The sequence below is a fragment of the Fringilla coelebs genome (genome assembly GCF_963513975.1).
Source record: "Fringilla coelebs genome assembly, chromosome: Z".
NCBI classification, from domain to species: domain Eukaryota; kingdom Metazoa; phylum Chordata; class Aves; order Passeriformes; family Fringillidae; genus Fringilla; species Fringilla coelebs.
In genome coordinates this window covers 23,803,546-23,821,013 of record NC_140031.1, presented here as the reverse complement: position 1 = coordinate 23,821,013, position 17,468 = coordinate 23,803,546, and the positions used below count along the sequence as shown (strand labels likewise).

General features: G+C 34.0%; 1 protein-coding gene across 1 annotated transcript in view; it reads right to left on the bottom strand.

The window, feature by feature from the left end:
• The window catches only part of AP3B1 (adaptor related protein complex 3 subunit beta 1), a 153,721-nt gene that overhangs the window by 46,366 nt on the left and 89,887 nt on the right, over positions 1–17,468 (bottom strand). Inside the window, exons 20-22 of the mRNA XM_084225896.1 lie at positions 14,723–14,900; positions 7,231–7,303; positions 6,235–6,341 (exon numbers count right to left, since the gene is read on the bottom strand). Coding sequence (XP_084082022.1) covers positions 6,235–6,341; positions 7,231–7,303; positions 14,723–14,900 — 358 coding nt within the window. The remainder of the gene's footprint in view (positions 1–6,234; positions 6,342–7,230; positions 7,304–14,722; positions 14,901–17,468) is intronic.

The window sequence follows — 17,468 nt, the reverse complement described above, 5'->3', positions numbered from 1 at the left end:
AAAAATTTAGAAGTTGGATTAGTTTTAAGGACAGTACTGAATTTTAATGGAAGGCAAAAAAATGATCAAAGGTGTCCTCACAGTAACCTATTTAATTGGGCTTGTGTTTTGCAATATCCCTACAATTTAATTTCTATTTTATAAATAAGACTTTAATATTGCAATTGGACTTTATTTTGCTATTTTGGCACTCTTATTTTTAAATACAACATTTGAATGCTGGGTTATTCTTGGTAACTCAGAGATAGCAAAACAGCAAAATAGCAATATAGCACTGAATCAAGTTAATCAGTTGACCAGGTTATTCAGAATTGACCTGGTTATTCAGAATACAATTACATTAATATACAAGTTGCTAAGTACTTACATATTATATTTATATAATTTTTATAATTATAAATAGTATCTCATTTATAGTGTATATATATTTGAAGAAAATAAGTTGGAGATTTTGAAGTGCAATTTTTTTTAAGAATGAATTTATCTCATAAACATGAGATGTGTATTTTTTAAGGCTCAAATATTATTAAATATCACAAATACTTGTAAATGCATTTATAAGTGAAGAATAGAGGTGAAATGACAAGCAAGTAGTGTCAAGGCAAGTGATTATTTTCTTCCAAGCTAACATTTTTAGAAGTATGTGGAAGCAATTTCTGAAAGGACAGTACAGCTTTCAAATAGCCAATGCTACACATATTCTCTGTACCCAATTTAAGAGCATCCACCTATACCACAATTTTACAGGAACAAAGAACAAAAAAAGTATGTGGGAGTCTTTGTTTCATTTCTTCTTCTAGCTTGGCAATAGTTAATATCGGCTGACGAGCAGCTACATTCGTTTGTAGATTTCCAAGTGCTTTCCCAAGGTGAGTAAGCATCATTATCCTCATTTTTCAAATGGAAAACTAAAAGATTAAGATACTCCCTCCAGATCACACAGCAAGTAGTAAGCCAAAAATAGAACTCATTTTCCATATGTAACACCTAGTTCTGTATCCACTGGACCACACTGCCTTCCCACAAGCATCAGTCACACCTAATCAGCCACATAGCTGAATTTTGGGCGGCACTAAGACAAAGTTATTTTTTAACTCCTAAATCCAAGACTATGCCTTTTCACTTGCTTCACACATAAAAACTTTCCTAGGCACCCTCCTAACATACACTGTAGAATGTGGTTTCAATTATGCCTTATGCCAGTTATAAATCTTGTAGGGCACAACAGGGACTGTTCCACCTACACAAATCAAGCTGTAAACTGCAGAACTGCAAAGATATCTCTGCCTAATGTGCAGTTGTGGTCAACAACACAAGCAAAGTCATGAACATTCCCAGGAATAAGATCCATGTAGACTGTCTTGTGGCACACTTTCTCCATTCACCTCCCCACAACAAACCTTCCCAATTTCAATCTGTATATTAAAACATGGGCTTCAGAAGTATAATTAAAACACTGAATATATGGGAAAAATATTGTGATGAAGCAGCAAAGAGATAAGACTCCTTACAGGAAGCTAAAAACAAGAGGGCAAATGATAAGCTATAAAAAGAATAAAATTCTATCATATGCTTGTGTTATCTTAACACAGGACTACAAAAACTTAGAACAGAAGAGCAGATGTGGCTAATATTGAAAGCTTATTTAAAAGCATCCTCTTTGCCAGAGTAAAAAATTTACAAGCATCCTTAATAGAATATGGATATACTTACAGCAAGGTAAAACTAATTATTTGAAAAACAATGGTAATTGATCAAAATATGCCTGAGAACAATGGGCAGAAACCACCACTGCCCACAATCCGCTGCTATCATAAGTGGTTGCACTATGTCTCTTTCACGACAATAACAAGTTAATGTTTCTTCTGATGCAGCCATTTCTGAGGTAAGCACTTAGACCAGAGCTTACATGAATGACAAATGTACATAGTTAAAGAATAATTGCTCCTAGCAAAGCTCTGAAAAAAAAAATCATGAAGTGCATGCCAATAACTATTTGGAATAACTATTATTTATTTCTCTACTGTAGGATTTTGAAAATTCTTGAAACATCTCATGCTAACCTTTTTTGACTAGCGAACCAGAATACAGCCATTACATAACCCATTATTGCAGTCTTTGTGTACCCAGTACTTCTAAGCAGAGATGCTTCAAACGGGAAAAGAATATACTTCAGAGTCAGTCTTATGACTTGTTATAGTGGAATTACAAACACCCTAAATGGACAAAGCCACCTAAATTATAAGAAAGTCTTCCCCTCTAACGACTATGTCAACAACTTAGAAATAAAATACCATTTAAGGTGTTCTCCTAGTCTGAAAATACTTTTAATTAAATATTGAAGGAGTTAATGTTTACTATTTCTCAAGGAATTTTCTAAGTTTGTACTCAATTTAAAATTAAATGTATTTATCACCTGATTTGACAGGTCTGCAGCTTGACCTTGACTTTTGGCAAAAAACTATTATTTCTTCTTCATAAGTCACTACTCCAAGAAGCTCTTAAAGTGTAGATTGGTCAAAAATTCTTTAGAAGATACGAAACAGAAAACAAGATGGTGCACTCCTCCCTTCCTAAAAAGTTTCTCTGGAAGGCCTGGTAGTAGGGAACAAAACATACCATTGGTAGCAACAACTATCATGAAAAACACTGGACATATTGAATAAAACCTTAGTGAGTAAAGCAGTATCACTTCTACAGTTATACCTTGATTCTATTTGCAGAATAATTGATAGAAAGTCTGAATTACTGCAACAAATATTTTTATAAGCACTTCCTCACTACAACAAGTTTTCTCCCCCATTTGGTACATACATTTTTGTGACATTTTCCTAGTCACTCCTGACCTTTTCCCCAAACTATCCTATTAGGGGCAGGGAAACCATTTTCTCTCCTTAAATACTACTCAAATTGGACCATACAGCCACACACTTTTTTCCTCATCCAACTCCTTCTCTCACCAGAGCTCATATAGACCTGTCAGTTCCTCCTTGCAATAACTCTGTTCTGAACCATAACAGATTTCTTGCTACCAAAGAAATATTTCCTTCTCACTAATTTTATTCATAAAGCATGTGTCATTTTTACCAGTTAATTATCCTATGCAGCATACTCAGGGGTCTCTACATTTAGGAGATACATTTTTACTATCTAAAATCCTAATGAGAAAAGAACAGGTGGTGTGTGACAGGTAGGAACAGATCACTCCCCTCTTAGGCTTCTCTCTATTACTATAGCTCTCCTCTCTCGCCTCTCACCATTTTTGCTCAAAATATTAATTATTGTAGCAGATTTTAATCCTCCCTGTCCTTAGGTCAATCATGAGTTTTGCTTTCAATTCCTCTTTTTTCACTTTATAACATCCTCTTTGGGGAAAACACCCATTTTCAGTGTTTTCCAATAACTGCTTCACACTGACAGCTAGCAGTTTTGTCTTGCGTCCTGTTTTTGATTTGCACTGCATCCTCACATATTTTTCAAAACTGCAAATTATTAACCTGAAACTCAGTCAATGCCAACTGCATTTCCTCAAACACGTAGTTTTGCCATCACTTATCTGCATATCATGAGAATCCTTACAGAAGCCTCCACTGACCACAGTTACCTGGTTCACTCAAATCAGAAGATGAACTATATGAACAAAGGCAGAAGAATGCACACAGATTTACTACATCTTGCATTCAGTTGGAAGAAGTTTATCCATGAATTACAAGAGAATTTTGTTTTTCCTGGAACAAACTATAATACACATGCATGCGTTTATATGAGGGGGAAATGTACTGTATGTAAACATGATGATAAAAACAAATGAGCCACAGGACAAAGCATTAGATTGTGCAGTTTTTATTCAAGAATATTTTGCTTTTGTAGGTTTTCCCATAACTGTAAAACCATTCTTGTATTTATACATTCTTTGTAACACTCAGCAGCTACGAATTTGGAAGTTAAAAGTTTTCTAAAAGCTGTATCCAATTACAGTACTGAATGATTTGAATAATAGACTGCTCAACATATTCCAAGATAAGTGGCTGCTACATTTCTTTGCTATTAGGGTCATATACTGTACTTATCTATTTTTACTCCATGCTTTCCATTGCCTAGTAATAAATTAATTTCTCACTGTTAGTTTGGCATGTGCCCTACAGTTATATTCACTTTCTCTCCCACTGAAGGAAGAGGTTTTCTAAAGTATCTTTAGAATTAGGCATCACAGATTAAATTCAAAATGCTATTTGAGGATGTACATTCCCATTTAAAGTCATAAGAGCCAGTTTTATATTTTTTTTTTAGAAAATTACCTGGTGGTGCTGAACATCATGGGATTGTAATTATCTAACTATGTGCACACACATACAACTTCTTAAACCATATGGATATAATTTGAAAGAATGAGTTTTAACTTTAGTATTTAATTTCCGTTGCTCCCTGGTGCAGAAAACTCAGCAAAGGACCTCATGTACATCTGCAACTATCAAACGCAATGAGAGCTGAGCTTAGATCTGAAAACTGAATACAGACCTAAGTGTAATCACCATCCAGGCAGAAACAATTAAATCTTACATGATCTGGGTTCTTTTCAGAGCAGAGAGAATGAGGAAATGTTCCAGTTTCTTTGCTGGTGACCAGACCTCAGTAACACTGAGGAGGCAGTTTGCACAGTCATCATAGAGAACAACTTCTATTCTTCAGCCTACACCTTCTTGCTCTGTTTATCTAACAGCTCGCTTTCTTTGTAGGTGTCTTCAGAAGAATGGGGAGAAGCAGTTTAGCAAATAAACAGTGGCAATCATGAGGAAAGCAAGCATGAATAGGGGAGTGGAATATATGTTCATGTACTGTAGGCAATGAAAGGAATAAAGACATTGGCAAGCAGGGGCACCTAAGTCTCTGGCATTACAGATTGCTATCTCCACTTTATCCTCAAAGGTGATAATTTTCAAGTAAAGCAAAGACACCAGAGTAATTCTCAAGCTAACCCAAAGCCAGGTAAACACAAGACAGCTTTTGTTTTGAGCTGTCAAAGCCATAAAGCCAAAGAGGCAACTGTGGAGTGCAATCAAAGAGTAACACCACAGCTGTTGTCAAACACAGAATTGCCACCTAACACTGTACACTGCTCTACAAAATAATATGGGAGGGAATTACTGGCATCTTCAGACTGTGTGACACATCAATGACTACACATCAGTTGTAGTGACTGCATGTCCATGGATTGTAACTAGCCTGCTTGAAATTTACATTACATGCCAATTTTCTTAGATAAGGCTAATATTCAACAAATTATCTGAAAGTCTTCCATTTCAACAACAAATCTTGAAGCCTGTAAACATGAAACTGAATCATAAGCAAGGTCTTCTATTTCTTGAATCAAATCACTCTTATAACTCTGTTACTTAACAAATATTTGATGATGCAAACTACTGTTTCCTGTATCAGCACAAAGTAGGTTACCAGTGACTATTAAAGTTGCAGCGTAGGTTCTAGACACCAACCTCATTAGAAACAAGGCTAGGCTAAAAAAAATGCCTGTTTCTCTGGTATTTTGTCTGGTCACATCCATCCATTTTCACAAGGATATGTACCCTATGTTACACCACTGCAATTTCTATTTAAGTTGCAAATAAAAATTGGACACACAAAAAATACTCAAGAAAACCCAACTGAAAGAGAACAAACCACTATTCTTTCCCACAATAAAGTACACCCTCTACCTCCATGAGTTTGCTAACCCTAATCACCCTTTTTATTTGCACCCAGGGGCTATGTTTCATATATTTATGAAAATTTACTTCCAAATAGCAAAATGTCATGATTGGAAGCATATATGATAGACAAACAGACTGAGTATGAGCAAGTATGTGATGTTCTTGTAGCTTATTTTTGATAGTGTAGCAGATCAATTATTTGAAAGACCTCTGTTGTTTGGATACTTAATTTCTGAATTAAAGTTTCCCCGAAGCAAAGAAAAAGACAATTTGAAAGATAACATTAAAAATCCTTGAAGGCATCCTTCTCAGATTATATCCATATTCAGGCAATATTCATACTTTTCTCCACATTTCAGAACGCATTTACAGATCAAAAAATGCTGCCAGACTTGCACGTAAACCATTAATTTAATATAAAAATTTTTATAGGTGGAAGAACTGTAAAAAAACCACCTTAATGATGGTCTCAAAACACATGAAATGCTTGAACTCACATGCACCCTCCCACTTTTTAAAGGCTACTCACATCAATGACTGATGAACTTGACAGACTTAATCCCTCTAGGTCTGCTGCTAAACTTGGGGACAAAACAGCTGCCATAGGAACTGCCACAGGAGTTGTTACAGGACAAACTAGAACCAAAAAGGCAAGAGATACTTAAATGGAAAAACAATTTAAGATACTGGGAAAAACAGTGATTTCTTTTTCATTGCACAAAAAAGTTTTACGTCCTCATCGAAATGTTATATTCTTGTATATATATTTGATGAATATATTGGTATTCATATTGATGAATATTTGAAGAATATGTTATATTCTTGTTTCTAAAGATAAGATTATTTTTTCAGACATATAGCCCCAATACTCAGAATAAGCAATGAAAATGCAAATACAACTTATACATGAACAGACTGTGTGATTTACTTTAAAAGTATTTTCTCCTCCTTTCCCATTTTTCCTCTATTTTATCCTTCAGTTTGATACATACTACGTAGCACTTTTTCATTTTCAGGCTACATGCAAAGTACACGTTAATGCAATTCTGATGTGCTGCACCTATAGAAGTAAACTTTAGGAAGGGTACTGCAAGCATAGCCAAAAACCAGTGTCAGCTTTATCGTACCCTTCCAAAAGTACCATTTCACACTGTTCTTCAGAAATGTGATTTATAGCATCTTAATACCACAACTGGCTCATACATTGCATAGGTGGTGTGTTGTACAAGTAACATCCATTATTACCTGAGAAAATAAGACGACTTTAACAGAAAACAAGTCTAGACACATACAAATTCTCTAGTAAATGTTTTCTGTGGTGGGAGATTCTAAATTTTGAAACAATTTCTCAATTATAAAACAAAATATTGTAATAACTGTGCTTAAAAATAACTTGATAATCTAAGCATTTATTTTGTCAGGAAACTGGTACAATAAATTAAAAGAATCAATGTTTCAAACATTTAGATTCATTGAATTAACTGAACTGCCTTGGGAAAAATGAACTTTTAATCAAGATACTTACAGTCATCTAAATCTAAGAGAAACATGTCTTGGGTTTTTGGAGTCTTTCTCTCTTGCACTGGTTTTTCTTCTTTCTGTCAAAATAGATGAATATTTCATCTTTCATCTTATCAGCAAAAGAAAAGCATTTAGTACTTTTATAAAGCAAGTGCCTTTATTTTACTACTTCAAAAAGCAAAATGTATCCATTTTCAGGGCATGGCATCCACAGAATTCACCTACTGAGAAAGATTTGTTTATATAGTTAAACTGTACCTAAATTCCACAATCGAACTTCTGTAGTCCCGGTATTCATCTAATATTAATCATTGTTGCTACACAGAAAACATTTGGTGACAGATCACACACTTCTGCTGAGACCATTAAAAAAAAAAAGCTGCTATCTCTTTAAGACAAAAGATTTGCGTACTACCATTTGTTTTCATATGAAAAGCAGGTCAAGATCTATTCAGTAAGAAATGTAAAATGTAGTGTTATTTGCACTTATCTAGGAGCACAGAATTCTGTCCAATTAACTCCTGGGATTTACTTAACAGGAAGTTGATTTTTGTCACCAAAAACGTATCAGTTTTAAGCTTGAGATGAGTTCTAATAAGAACTGGCTGTACCTGAAGTAGACTAGGGAAGTAATAATCCCAGTACCTTGACAGAGTATTTCAACAAAATTTGCTTCAATACCTAAAAAAGTTCTAAACAAATCTCATAAATGTTGGCCATACCTACGGAGCATGTCTAGACAGTGGTGATTCAGGAAAGAATTCACTGCGTTACAGCTCAGTACACACTGCCAAGAGGGTGGTTTAGTATAAAGCATTGATTTTTTGGATGTAGCCAGAAACTTCTGTATCAAGGAGTTTTGTCATCATGTTGTTTCTGCCCACTCTAAAACATCTTTCATTTGCGTCAGCTGAAGAATTTCTTTTACCTTCATTCTCTCTGGCTCACATACCAAGCAGAAGGCTTTGTGATTTGTTTTATAAAACATATTAACTGCCTTTAGACCTTAAGACATTGCTCATATACCCAAGTCATTGCAAGTAATTTAAATGTAGTCTTTCCAGGAGTCACACTTTCTAGTTTACCTGTTTCCTCTTAAACAGTACATAACAGCCAAATATATAGAGCAATATTTTTTACCACTTCTAATAAATTAACAGGTCTAAATGAATCAGTAAATCTCTTTATGCCCATCTAGGTAGGCCATCATTTCTTGAGCATTTCAGACACGCAGGATACAAATTTCTAGAAGAGCTTTAAGTGAACTCAGCAGCTAGAACCACTTCCTTTAATCAGCACCACAGAATAAAATGACACCTCTTTTTTGAAGGTGCATTCCCTTTCTTCTGGTCTCTCAGCTTGATAGTCAATTGCAAACAAATTATAATAATGAGCTTATTTTTTTTCAATTTTGCAAGAAATTCTATGGTTCCCTCCAAGAACATGAAAGAAGCTAGCCATGTTGTTGCTACTTGAAGCCATTGATGTTAATGACTACCAGCTCTGACCTCAGCCATGATGACATCACTTAACACGTTCTTCCTATGAATACCATGGCTCAAACAGACAGTAGTCACTTACATGATCCCTACAGATATGCTTCAGGTATTCTGGAAGAAGAATCATCTTGTGGAATGAAAAGAACAGGAGCCACTATTTTAAAAGTTATTTTTTTGATGGTCCTTACCACCACAGTATTTGAGTGTTCTACTACTGGTGATTTATCTGAAACCTCAAACTCCACTGGACAAAGAAAATACTACAAAAAAGCTTTAAAATGGTATTGAAGTGATACAATTCCTTATATGTTTTGTCCAGAATTAGTGAGGGACTCCTGCAGAACCAAGTTTCTTGAATTCCATTCTACCCACAACTACCATACTTTTTTTTTGAGATGTGTTTATTAACAAGTCACTAAGCTTGTTTTGGCTACTTTTGTTTTAGAACTGTGAAATAAGGACAAATAGCGTACTTCATAAGCTACAAGTTCTGCTTGAATTACTCATGTCAGAGACACAATTTTGCAACAATCCTTCTCATGAATTCCAAACCACTTTATAGTATCACTGGGTGAATATTTAGCCCTGAATCTCAGGTTCAGCTGTTATTTCCAGCACCTTTACTATAAATTACGTATCACAACCTTTTTCCTGAACTAGAAAGCCCTTCAGAAACCAAAACAGACTAAAGGACAACTCAGTAAAACAAAAGGCAAATATATTAAAAATATCCTCAATTTCTGAACTCTTTCACCATCTGTCCCCACTTATCCCTAAGATAGAGTTCTACTTTCAACGATGATTAAAGTTCAAAGCTACAGCTTTATATTTGCTAAATATTTCCATAGAGATGGGTTGTCTCCATCTCCTTTTATTATGCAAACAATTAAAAGTCTCTAAAAAGTGGCTCAAGAGCCCTACAGGATGAGAATTCTATATGCTTCAGTACAAGTTTCTAAAAAATTAGGAGTTACTGCCAAAGAATCCTTACTGTTTAGCGGATCTGGTTACTGAAGACAACTAAGATGCGCAGTCTAAGACACAAATAATACCAATAGCATTCTTCAGTTTGCTTTTTCTGTCACAAGTACAAAAAGTACACAAGGCTTGATGTGTACTTACAGAAGGTGAAATCCATCCTTGCACTGATATTATTTTGATTCTACTACATAAAAAATGCTTAAAAATGGGGAAAAAAATCCTTCAAGATAATTTACTTCTTATAATTCAAAACAAAATAAAACGGTCCTAAAATAAGGCACAAATAAAAAAAAAATTACTGAACTAATGTATGGCAAAAAAACTTTCACTGCACATTTTACCAGAAGACTGCATTTAAGTGTGTCAGTTTACTATAAAGAACAAGCAGGTAAACAATTCCACCAAACAGACAGCAAAAACTGCACAAACCTGACCCTACCATCTGGGAAATGTAAAATCAAGGGCTAATTAAATCAAGATAAAGCTAATGTTTAAGTGTCATCATGTCTTATTTCCAACTTCAATTGAGTGTTCAAGCTTAAGAAAATACTGGGCTACTCATATATGTGTTTGGGTGCTATATATACAAAAACAACACAAATATTTTCATACTTATATGTTTCTCTTCATACGGGTATATACATTAATTGTGTTCAATTCTGTAGAAAACACCAGAGAAATGTATTTATGTGGGTCCTGCCTATAACAAACATGATTATTTTTAATTTGTTTTTTTCCAAGAAAATTGATTGGCTATCTATGACCAATAAATAGCCAATGACTGCAGATATTTCAAATGAGTAAAAAAGCTTTGCATTTGAAATCTAGACAATAAAAAGGTTCTGACGTGTCTGACATTTCTCTGTAACACAATTTTTCATCTTTTTTTTTTCCTTAAAAAAGCCTACAATATAACCCAAACAGTATTCTACCAAGAAAGCCCACTATGGGAAAAGCAGAATACTAAACAAAGAAGTTAAGGTATATTCCATCAAACATTTCTCCATTTGCAATTCATCTTGATAATAGAGATAGAACCTGGTAAATGCATATAGGACTTGAAGCAGGATATTTCTCTTGCTCAATGCATAATTCATGTGCTCCGCCTGCAAAGTGTGTAAAATGAGAATTTCACACCGCAGCATGAGCCATGGAGCTGCAGAGAAAAGGCAGATGAAATCATATTCTGCTGTGCGAATTTTATTTCTTATCCTCCCAATATTTATACAAAACCATCACTGACAATCCAAATGCATTGACAGATCACCCACTGTTTCCATTGTGTTAGCACTTGAAAGGAGACCAGGCAGAAAGATAGACAATTTGTTTTTGTATATTTTTTAAATAGTGGATCAGGTTTTTAACAGCTGAGTGACTGTATTATACTTGTAGAAAGAGGTCAACAGTAGCTGATTTTTAAATCCCACTGTAGAGACACCTACTTATACATGCATCATCCTCAAATCTGCATTTTAGCTCTACAGTATTTATGCTTACAGTATAGTATGTATATGAACACCTCAAATTATCTGTATTTCAAAATGATACAAAAGACTGCAGTACACGAGACTGACTTTTTGATTCACTGCAGCTCAATTACAGTGAACACAACAGCTTTTCAAAACAATTTGTCAGGAGAAAAAATACTAAACCATTAATAACATACTCAGGAAAATAATCCAAGTTTTTTGCAGTGTATTTTAATGCCAATAAGTGCATGGATGTATGTAGAAATTAAGCTCCAGTGTGAATGTAATAAAACCTTTTTTATTAAGAAAATTTTGCAGAACATGGAAATTGCACCCAACAAAATATATAAGGAATGGTAAACATCAACCAAAACATCTGCGATGTAACATAGTTCATATCGTGTAGCAAACTGAGAACCCATAAAAATAGAGCTCACTAACCACAACTTCTTTTGTTATTATGCATTTCAGAAAATCTATTCAGTTTTACTGAAAAGGAAATCCTAATGAATAATCTCCCCATATAGACTGCCCAAATTAAGAACACACTATAGCAGAATAACATAGGCTATGCCTTTTCTAATGACAAACTATCAGAATAAAGCACGCATTTCTGAGAGCCTGGCAGAAACCATCTGTTTCCTGGGTGGTCTGAAAATAAGTCAGGAAGGGAGCATTAAAAAAAAATATGTGTGATTTTTTAAAAATATACCCTGACATACAAGGCGTCTATATATAAGACTTTAACTATAATCTTCTTTAAAGTTTGTTAAAGACTGTTTTTTCTTTCCAGCTTGGAAGGTGTTATCAAGATTACCATCAGTTTCCTTTATCTATCATTACAGGGCTCAAAACAGGTTTCTGTCAAAAAACCCTATTAAGCTAGTTAGCGTGGCAACCACCTTTAATAAAAAATACCTGTTTCTTTTCCCCCACCCCCTTATCTAATTACATCTCTAAAAATTAACAAGAATTAGAAACACTTGAATGCAGGCATCAAACATGGTTTAAGTGGAAACTAACTTCAAGGTTCCAGGGATTAGTATCATATACTGAAACAGTTCTTCTTGTTCAAGGACATTAAATTAACTGCCCCCTGCTCCTTAACATATGACCATTGGTGTTTACAGTTCATCAGCCAAGTTTGTTGCCCTTATTTAAATGTGCTAATTTCTAAATGAAAAAGAACTTGAGAAACATTTAACTTCTGCACAGTGAGCTCCATGCTTTTCAATAATCTCCTCACTACTTTTCTTGTTGCCATGCATATAAACACATTGCTATTTGTTTTAATGTCTTTTGTGATGTTTAAAAGCTTTGCAATTTTTCCCTTCTATCCTTTGACTCTACTCTTGTTAAAAAATACTTCTTGTTCCTAATACATTTCCTTTTAGGTGCTTTTTAATCAAGTAAGACCTCAGAACTATTGCAATGTTCCTTCTCTTCTCTTTAAATCCAAGGCTTTGACAACTTTCCATTGACTTCAACAATTCAATCTCAAGCTTCTTGGACATTCCAGTTCTCATATTCAGTGTATTTGACTTCACATATTCTGCTGTTTTAAAATACAAAAAGCTTCTTTATGCTAGTAGTCCTCACATATCCTGTGAAAGAACCAAACAGTTTAGAAAACTATAGTGAAAGAAATTATCAACACGGTGTCAATATCCTGAGAAAAATGGAAAAATGCAGCAGAGAGAAAATAGTTTGAACATGGCTTTGCAGTGCCTGCTCAGAACTAGGCACATCAGATTATGCATTACTTTCTCATGAAAAATTACCATGATGATGTGAGAAGCTGCAAACTGTTCCAATTAATTAATGTCCCATCTAGTATCAAAGCAGTTATTCTAAGTGGATTTAAGTTGTATTTTTTGTGCTACCATTTTTTTGCAAGATCCAGTCTGGCTGTTCTAGAAGAAAAAACCTTTTTGACACAGGTGTGTTACCCAATGTGTTATCTGGGCAGGAAACTGATCAAACCATGGAAACACATTTCCACTTCTCAGGTAATACAGCCTCACTTCATCTTTTGTTCTACTTGGCTGAAGAAGGGAACAGATTAAAAGATAAGGTCACAGCTCAAGAGTTCTTAGGCGCACCTATAAAGTTGCAAAACAAGATCAGGTACAATATAAATTCTAGATTTAGAGAAATGGAGAGCCTTGCCTCATTATTGAAAAGAAATATGCAACTTAACAGCTTAAACAAGTAATGGCTTTACCTCGTAACTGGTCAAAACACATTAGCTTCAAAAATTGCTTGAAATGCAACAAAGGATGTCTGTTTTGACTATTCTGCCATCTATACAGGAGTCCTGACTGAAATGGCTTAGCTTAATTTAAAATACTAATTTTAATTTAAGAGTTTCATTTTATTTTTAATACCACATATCAGAATTAAAATGGAAACTTCTGAGCTACAATTCTACTCTTCAACTTTTTTTTTTGTAAATATATAGAAAGAATTGCATAGGAAGTATTTGATAACAGAAAAGTAAGTGTCAGAAATTCTTTTACTCTTCTTCTTGAACAGATTTAGCAAGAAGTTCCTCATTTATTTATTTTTTAAATACAAGGTACGTGGGTAAACAGTAACCAATAAATGCTAATAGCATGAATAGTTAGTTCTATAACAGTAGTTGGAGTAATGAACTTTTAGGCTCTTTTCCTTCTCTAAGGTAAGCAACTAAATCCTAACTGACACATGAATGGCTCTGCTGCATGTTTTTGCATCCTCACATATTTTGAAACCAATTTAAAAAATATGTATTATAAAGCTTGCTATTTCATACCTGTTTTAAGAAAGCTAACAGAATTTGAAGCAACAGAACTCTTTATTCCTATCATACACAGCAAGTAAAAGTTGATTGCTCATTAGGAATATTAATGCTTCTAACCTATATGTACATCTCAGTTATAGATTCAGTAACTGCACTACTCTCAATTTTAACAGAAAATTTTAAAACTAAGCTACGAGTTCCATTAGAACATCTTTAAACACTTAAGAAACAACATATTAACATTTGGTTCTTCGTTTTCTTTCCTCTCAGACCTGGGTACTATAGCTACACTTTAGGATTCCCTTTTAATAAAATAACCATCAACATGCATGTATTAAGTTTCACCAGTTCAACAATAATCTGAAAATTAACTTAAAAGCCAATTAAATTTATTATAAAAGAATAATAGACTACTAGAAAAACATACTATGTTCTGTGTATAAAAAATAATTAGATTCTATTATTCTTCTTAATCTATATGGAGTAAAAACAACATAAAATTGTGAACTGAAATGTTGTAATTTGTATTTTTATAATTCAGGTTTTTTGTTATAAAAACACTCTTACTTGCTTAAACTCTCAAACTACTATTGGACTGGTCCCTCTATGAAAAATAAATTTTTTTTTCATAAATTCTGGATAGTTTTAGGTATGCATAAAAGTGCTACCCATTTCATTCTAACAGAAAGAAACATGGACGGATGGTTAGATACATGTTCTCATATTTTATAGAGGCTTTAAAAAAAAGTATTTTATCTTACTAACCTTATTCAAGGTAGCATTTCTAGATTTTCCAGACTCAGAGTCACTTTTAGAGTCGGATTCTGACTTGGATCCTGAAGAACATTCATCTGATGAAGTGTACTCTGTATCAGAGGAACTGGATGTGCTTCTCTTTTTGGAGATCCCCTCTGCTTTCTTTTTTTTAATATCCTCTGAATCGCTACACGTTTTAAAAAAAAATTAAGAGACATGTAAAACCACCAAAGGAATCTGTGTGGGCAATATCCTACATCAGCATTTCAAAGTTTCATTAAATGAGTTTTAGGTCATGATTTCTCCACAAAAAAAACATTCTACTACACTACACAGTACAACATCGTATGTGGTCTAAACCAGTGAAACAGCCAAACAAAATGTGAACATATGAAATATTAAAAGTATTATTTGCATGCATCAAGTTTGTGACATTAAAAAAGGAAGTGCAGCCCCCCTTTAAAATAAAGATGCTTTCATACTATTCCTCCTATGATAAACAGAATTTTTGTGTGTCATCTTTTTATACAGTAATATTGCTTAAAAAAGCAATTAATTTAGTTTATTCCTTTGTAATTCTTCTGAATAAAACTGCATCACCTAGAAATAAGACCTATAATGTCTACAAAATGTTCAACCCATTCATTCTTTATACACATGAGCTGTTATATTCCTACACCTTTGGTCACATTGAATGCCTTACAGCTTCACACAGCGAAGTTCTGCTCACCCTACCAGTGTTGGATTATATTGGCCTGTGTTAACAGCTACTGAATGTTATCTGTCTTGTTCACACCTAAGAATACTTTATAAACCAATTAGTAGATTACCCTTTTGTCTCAGGGGGAGTTATTACCACAGGAAATGAAAATTGTTTTCTAATAGTTATCATGGAGCAGAAAAATTAATATTGCATATAGAAAAAAGTCCCCTGTTCTTGGATATGCAAACAACCATTTTATACTTCTAAATCAGGTGTTTCATACGCTACCTGATTCAGCTTCCTTCCCGAGACAATGAATTGGCTATTGAAGTGCTTGAAGGGTAACAAGGTCAACAATAATTAAACAAATCCAGTCTACTCAACTATTAAGAGTCCCTTTGGACTCATATTAAATTGTTACACATTTTTGCTTAGCTTTAGGAGCAGTACCAAAGAATGTACTATGCTGCATCACTGAGATTGCAATGTTTTTAGATGAAAAAAATACAGAGAAGGAGAAATGAAAATCTGAAATGAAAGAGATCAAAACAGAGTAGTCTTCCTCCTCTTAAGAGCCTCCTAAGACTGAATTGCCTGAATAAAATTTAATCAAAATTATTTCAAATAAATAACATTTAGGCTATGCCTGCCCATGTGACTGAAGCTAAAATTGCCTCCCCAAATTTTAATCAAAAGCATATAGCAGTAAATTGGAAGCTTGCAAAGCTAAAAATGGAACAGTAGTACACGTCACAAAAACAGTGTAATGTAGCACATTTGATTGTTAAAATTATGGTGAAAAATAGGTACTGAAAATTATGTTTCAGTATGACAATATTTAAAAACTTGTTTGAGATAAATGACTTAAACAAAAATTCACTACTATATACTGTTCAAAGTTTTATACTATATACTGTTCAAAGTTTTTTCATGACAACAGAATTATCTATATTTCATTCACTGCCATTTAACAGTAGCTGTAGTTGCATTAACGAATAAGTTGTTGTAAACACATTATATAAATGAAGTTGTTTTTTAATAATTTATCTTTAGCTTAGCTTTAAAACTAGCCTTGAAGATTAAAAATGTTACTTTACTGCACATCAGCCAGTTTTGATGGGTAATGATTGTTTATCTTACTGCTTAAAATTTCAGATGTTATTCTAATGAAAAGAATTTACTGGTAACTAGCTTTTTAACTTTGCAATGATGAAAAGCCTGTATTAATTTAACCTACAGATTTCATTTGTTCTGAACAGGAAAAACAATATAAATCACTTTTAAAATCATTAAATCCTGACTTAAATTAATAAAGTCATAATTAGGGCATTATGCTGTGTTTGTTATGGAAGTGGCAAGGCGAGCTGCTTTAATTACTGTCTGTAATAAAAGGAGCAGAGTGTGTACTGCGCCCCAATCAGCGCTGTCAGCCACGACTGAGCTGAGCTGCAAACTCATCAAGTGAGCTGGCAGCAGACTACAAAGTAAAGGGCGATCGTGTCTGCAGAGGCCACTTGCTGACAGCAGTGGAAGAAACAGATTCATACAATCCAAGGTATTAGCCCCAATTACTCAAAATTTTAATGATACTTTAATACATGATAATGCTGTTGATAATAGGCAATCTTAAAAGCGCTAACACTTAAATATCTTATGACCGTTTCCCTTCACAGCCCTTCCCTCTAATATTTGGATCATAATCTTTTTAATATAACATTATTTTAAAAAATCAATTGTCTTAGTTACATAATGGCAAAGTGTTGAAGGACTTAATTTTAGCTCTCAGCAAAACTGCGGCAAAAGGTAATTAAGTGTTTCACACAACTATTTGATGACTTATTCAGCCTCCCAAGGTTACATCAATTTTCAACAAGCCACCCAAGATTTTACTGAAGTCAGAAATTAATTCCAAACATTAGACTCCTCTGTTTAATGAAAATACCAACTAGTTCATACCCTGACATCACTCCTTGGCCAATACACACCCAAAACAGCCTAATTAAAGGCTTGGCAGACTGGCAACAGGAAGAGTATCACAAAAAATTTATGACT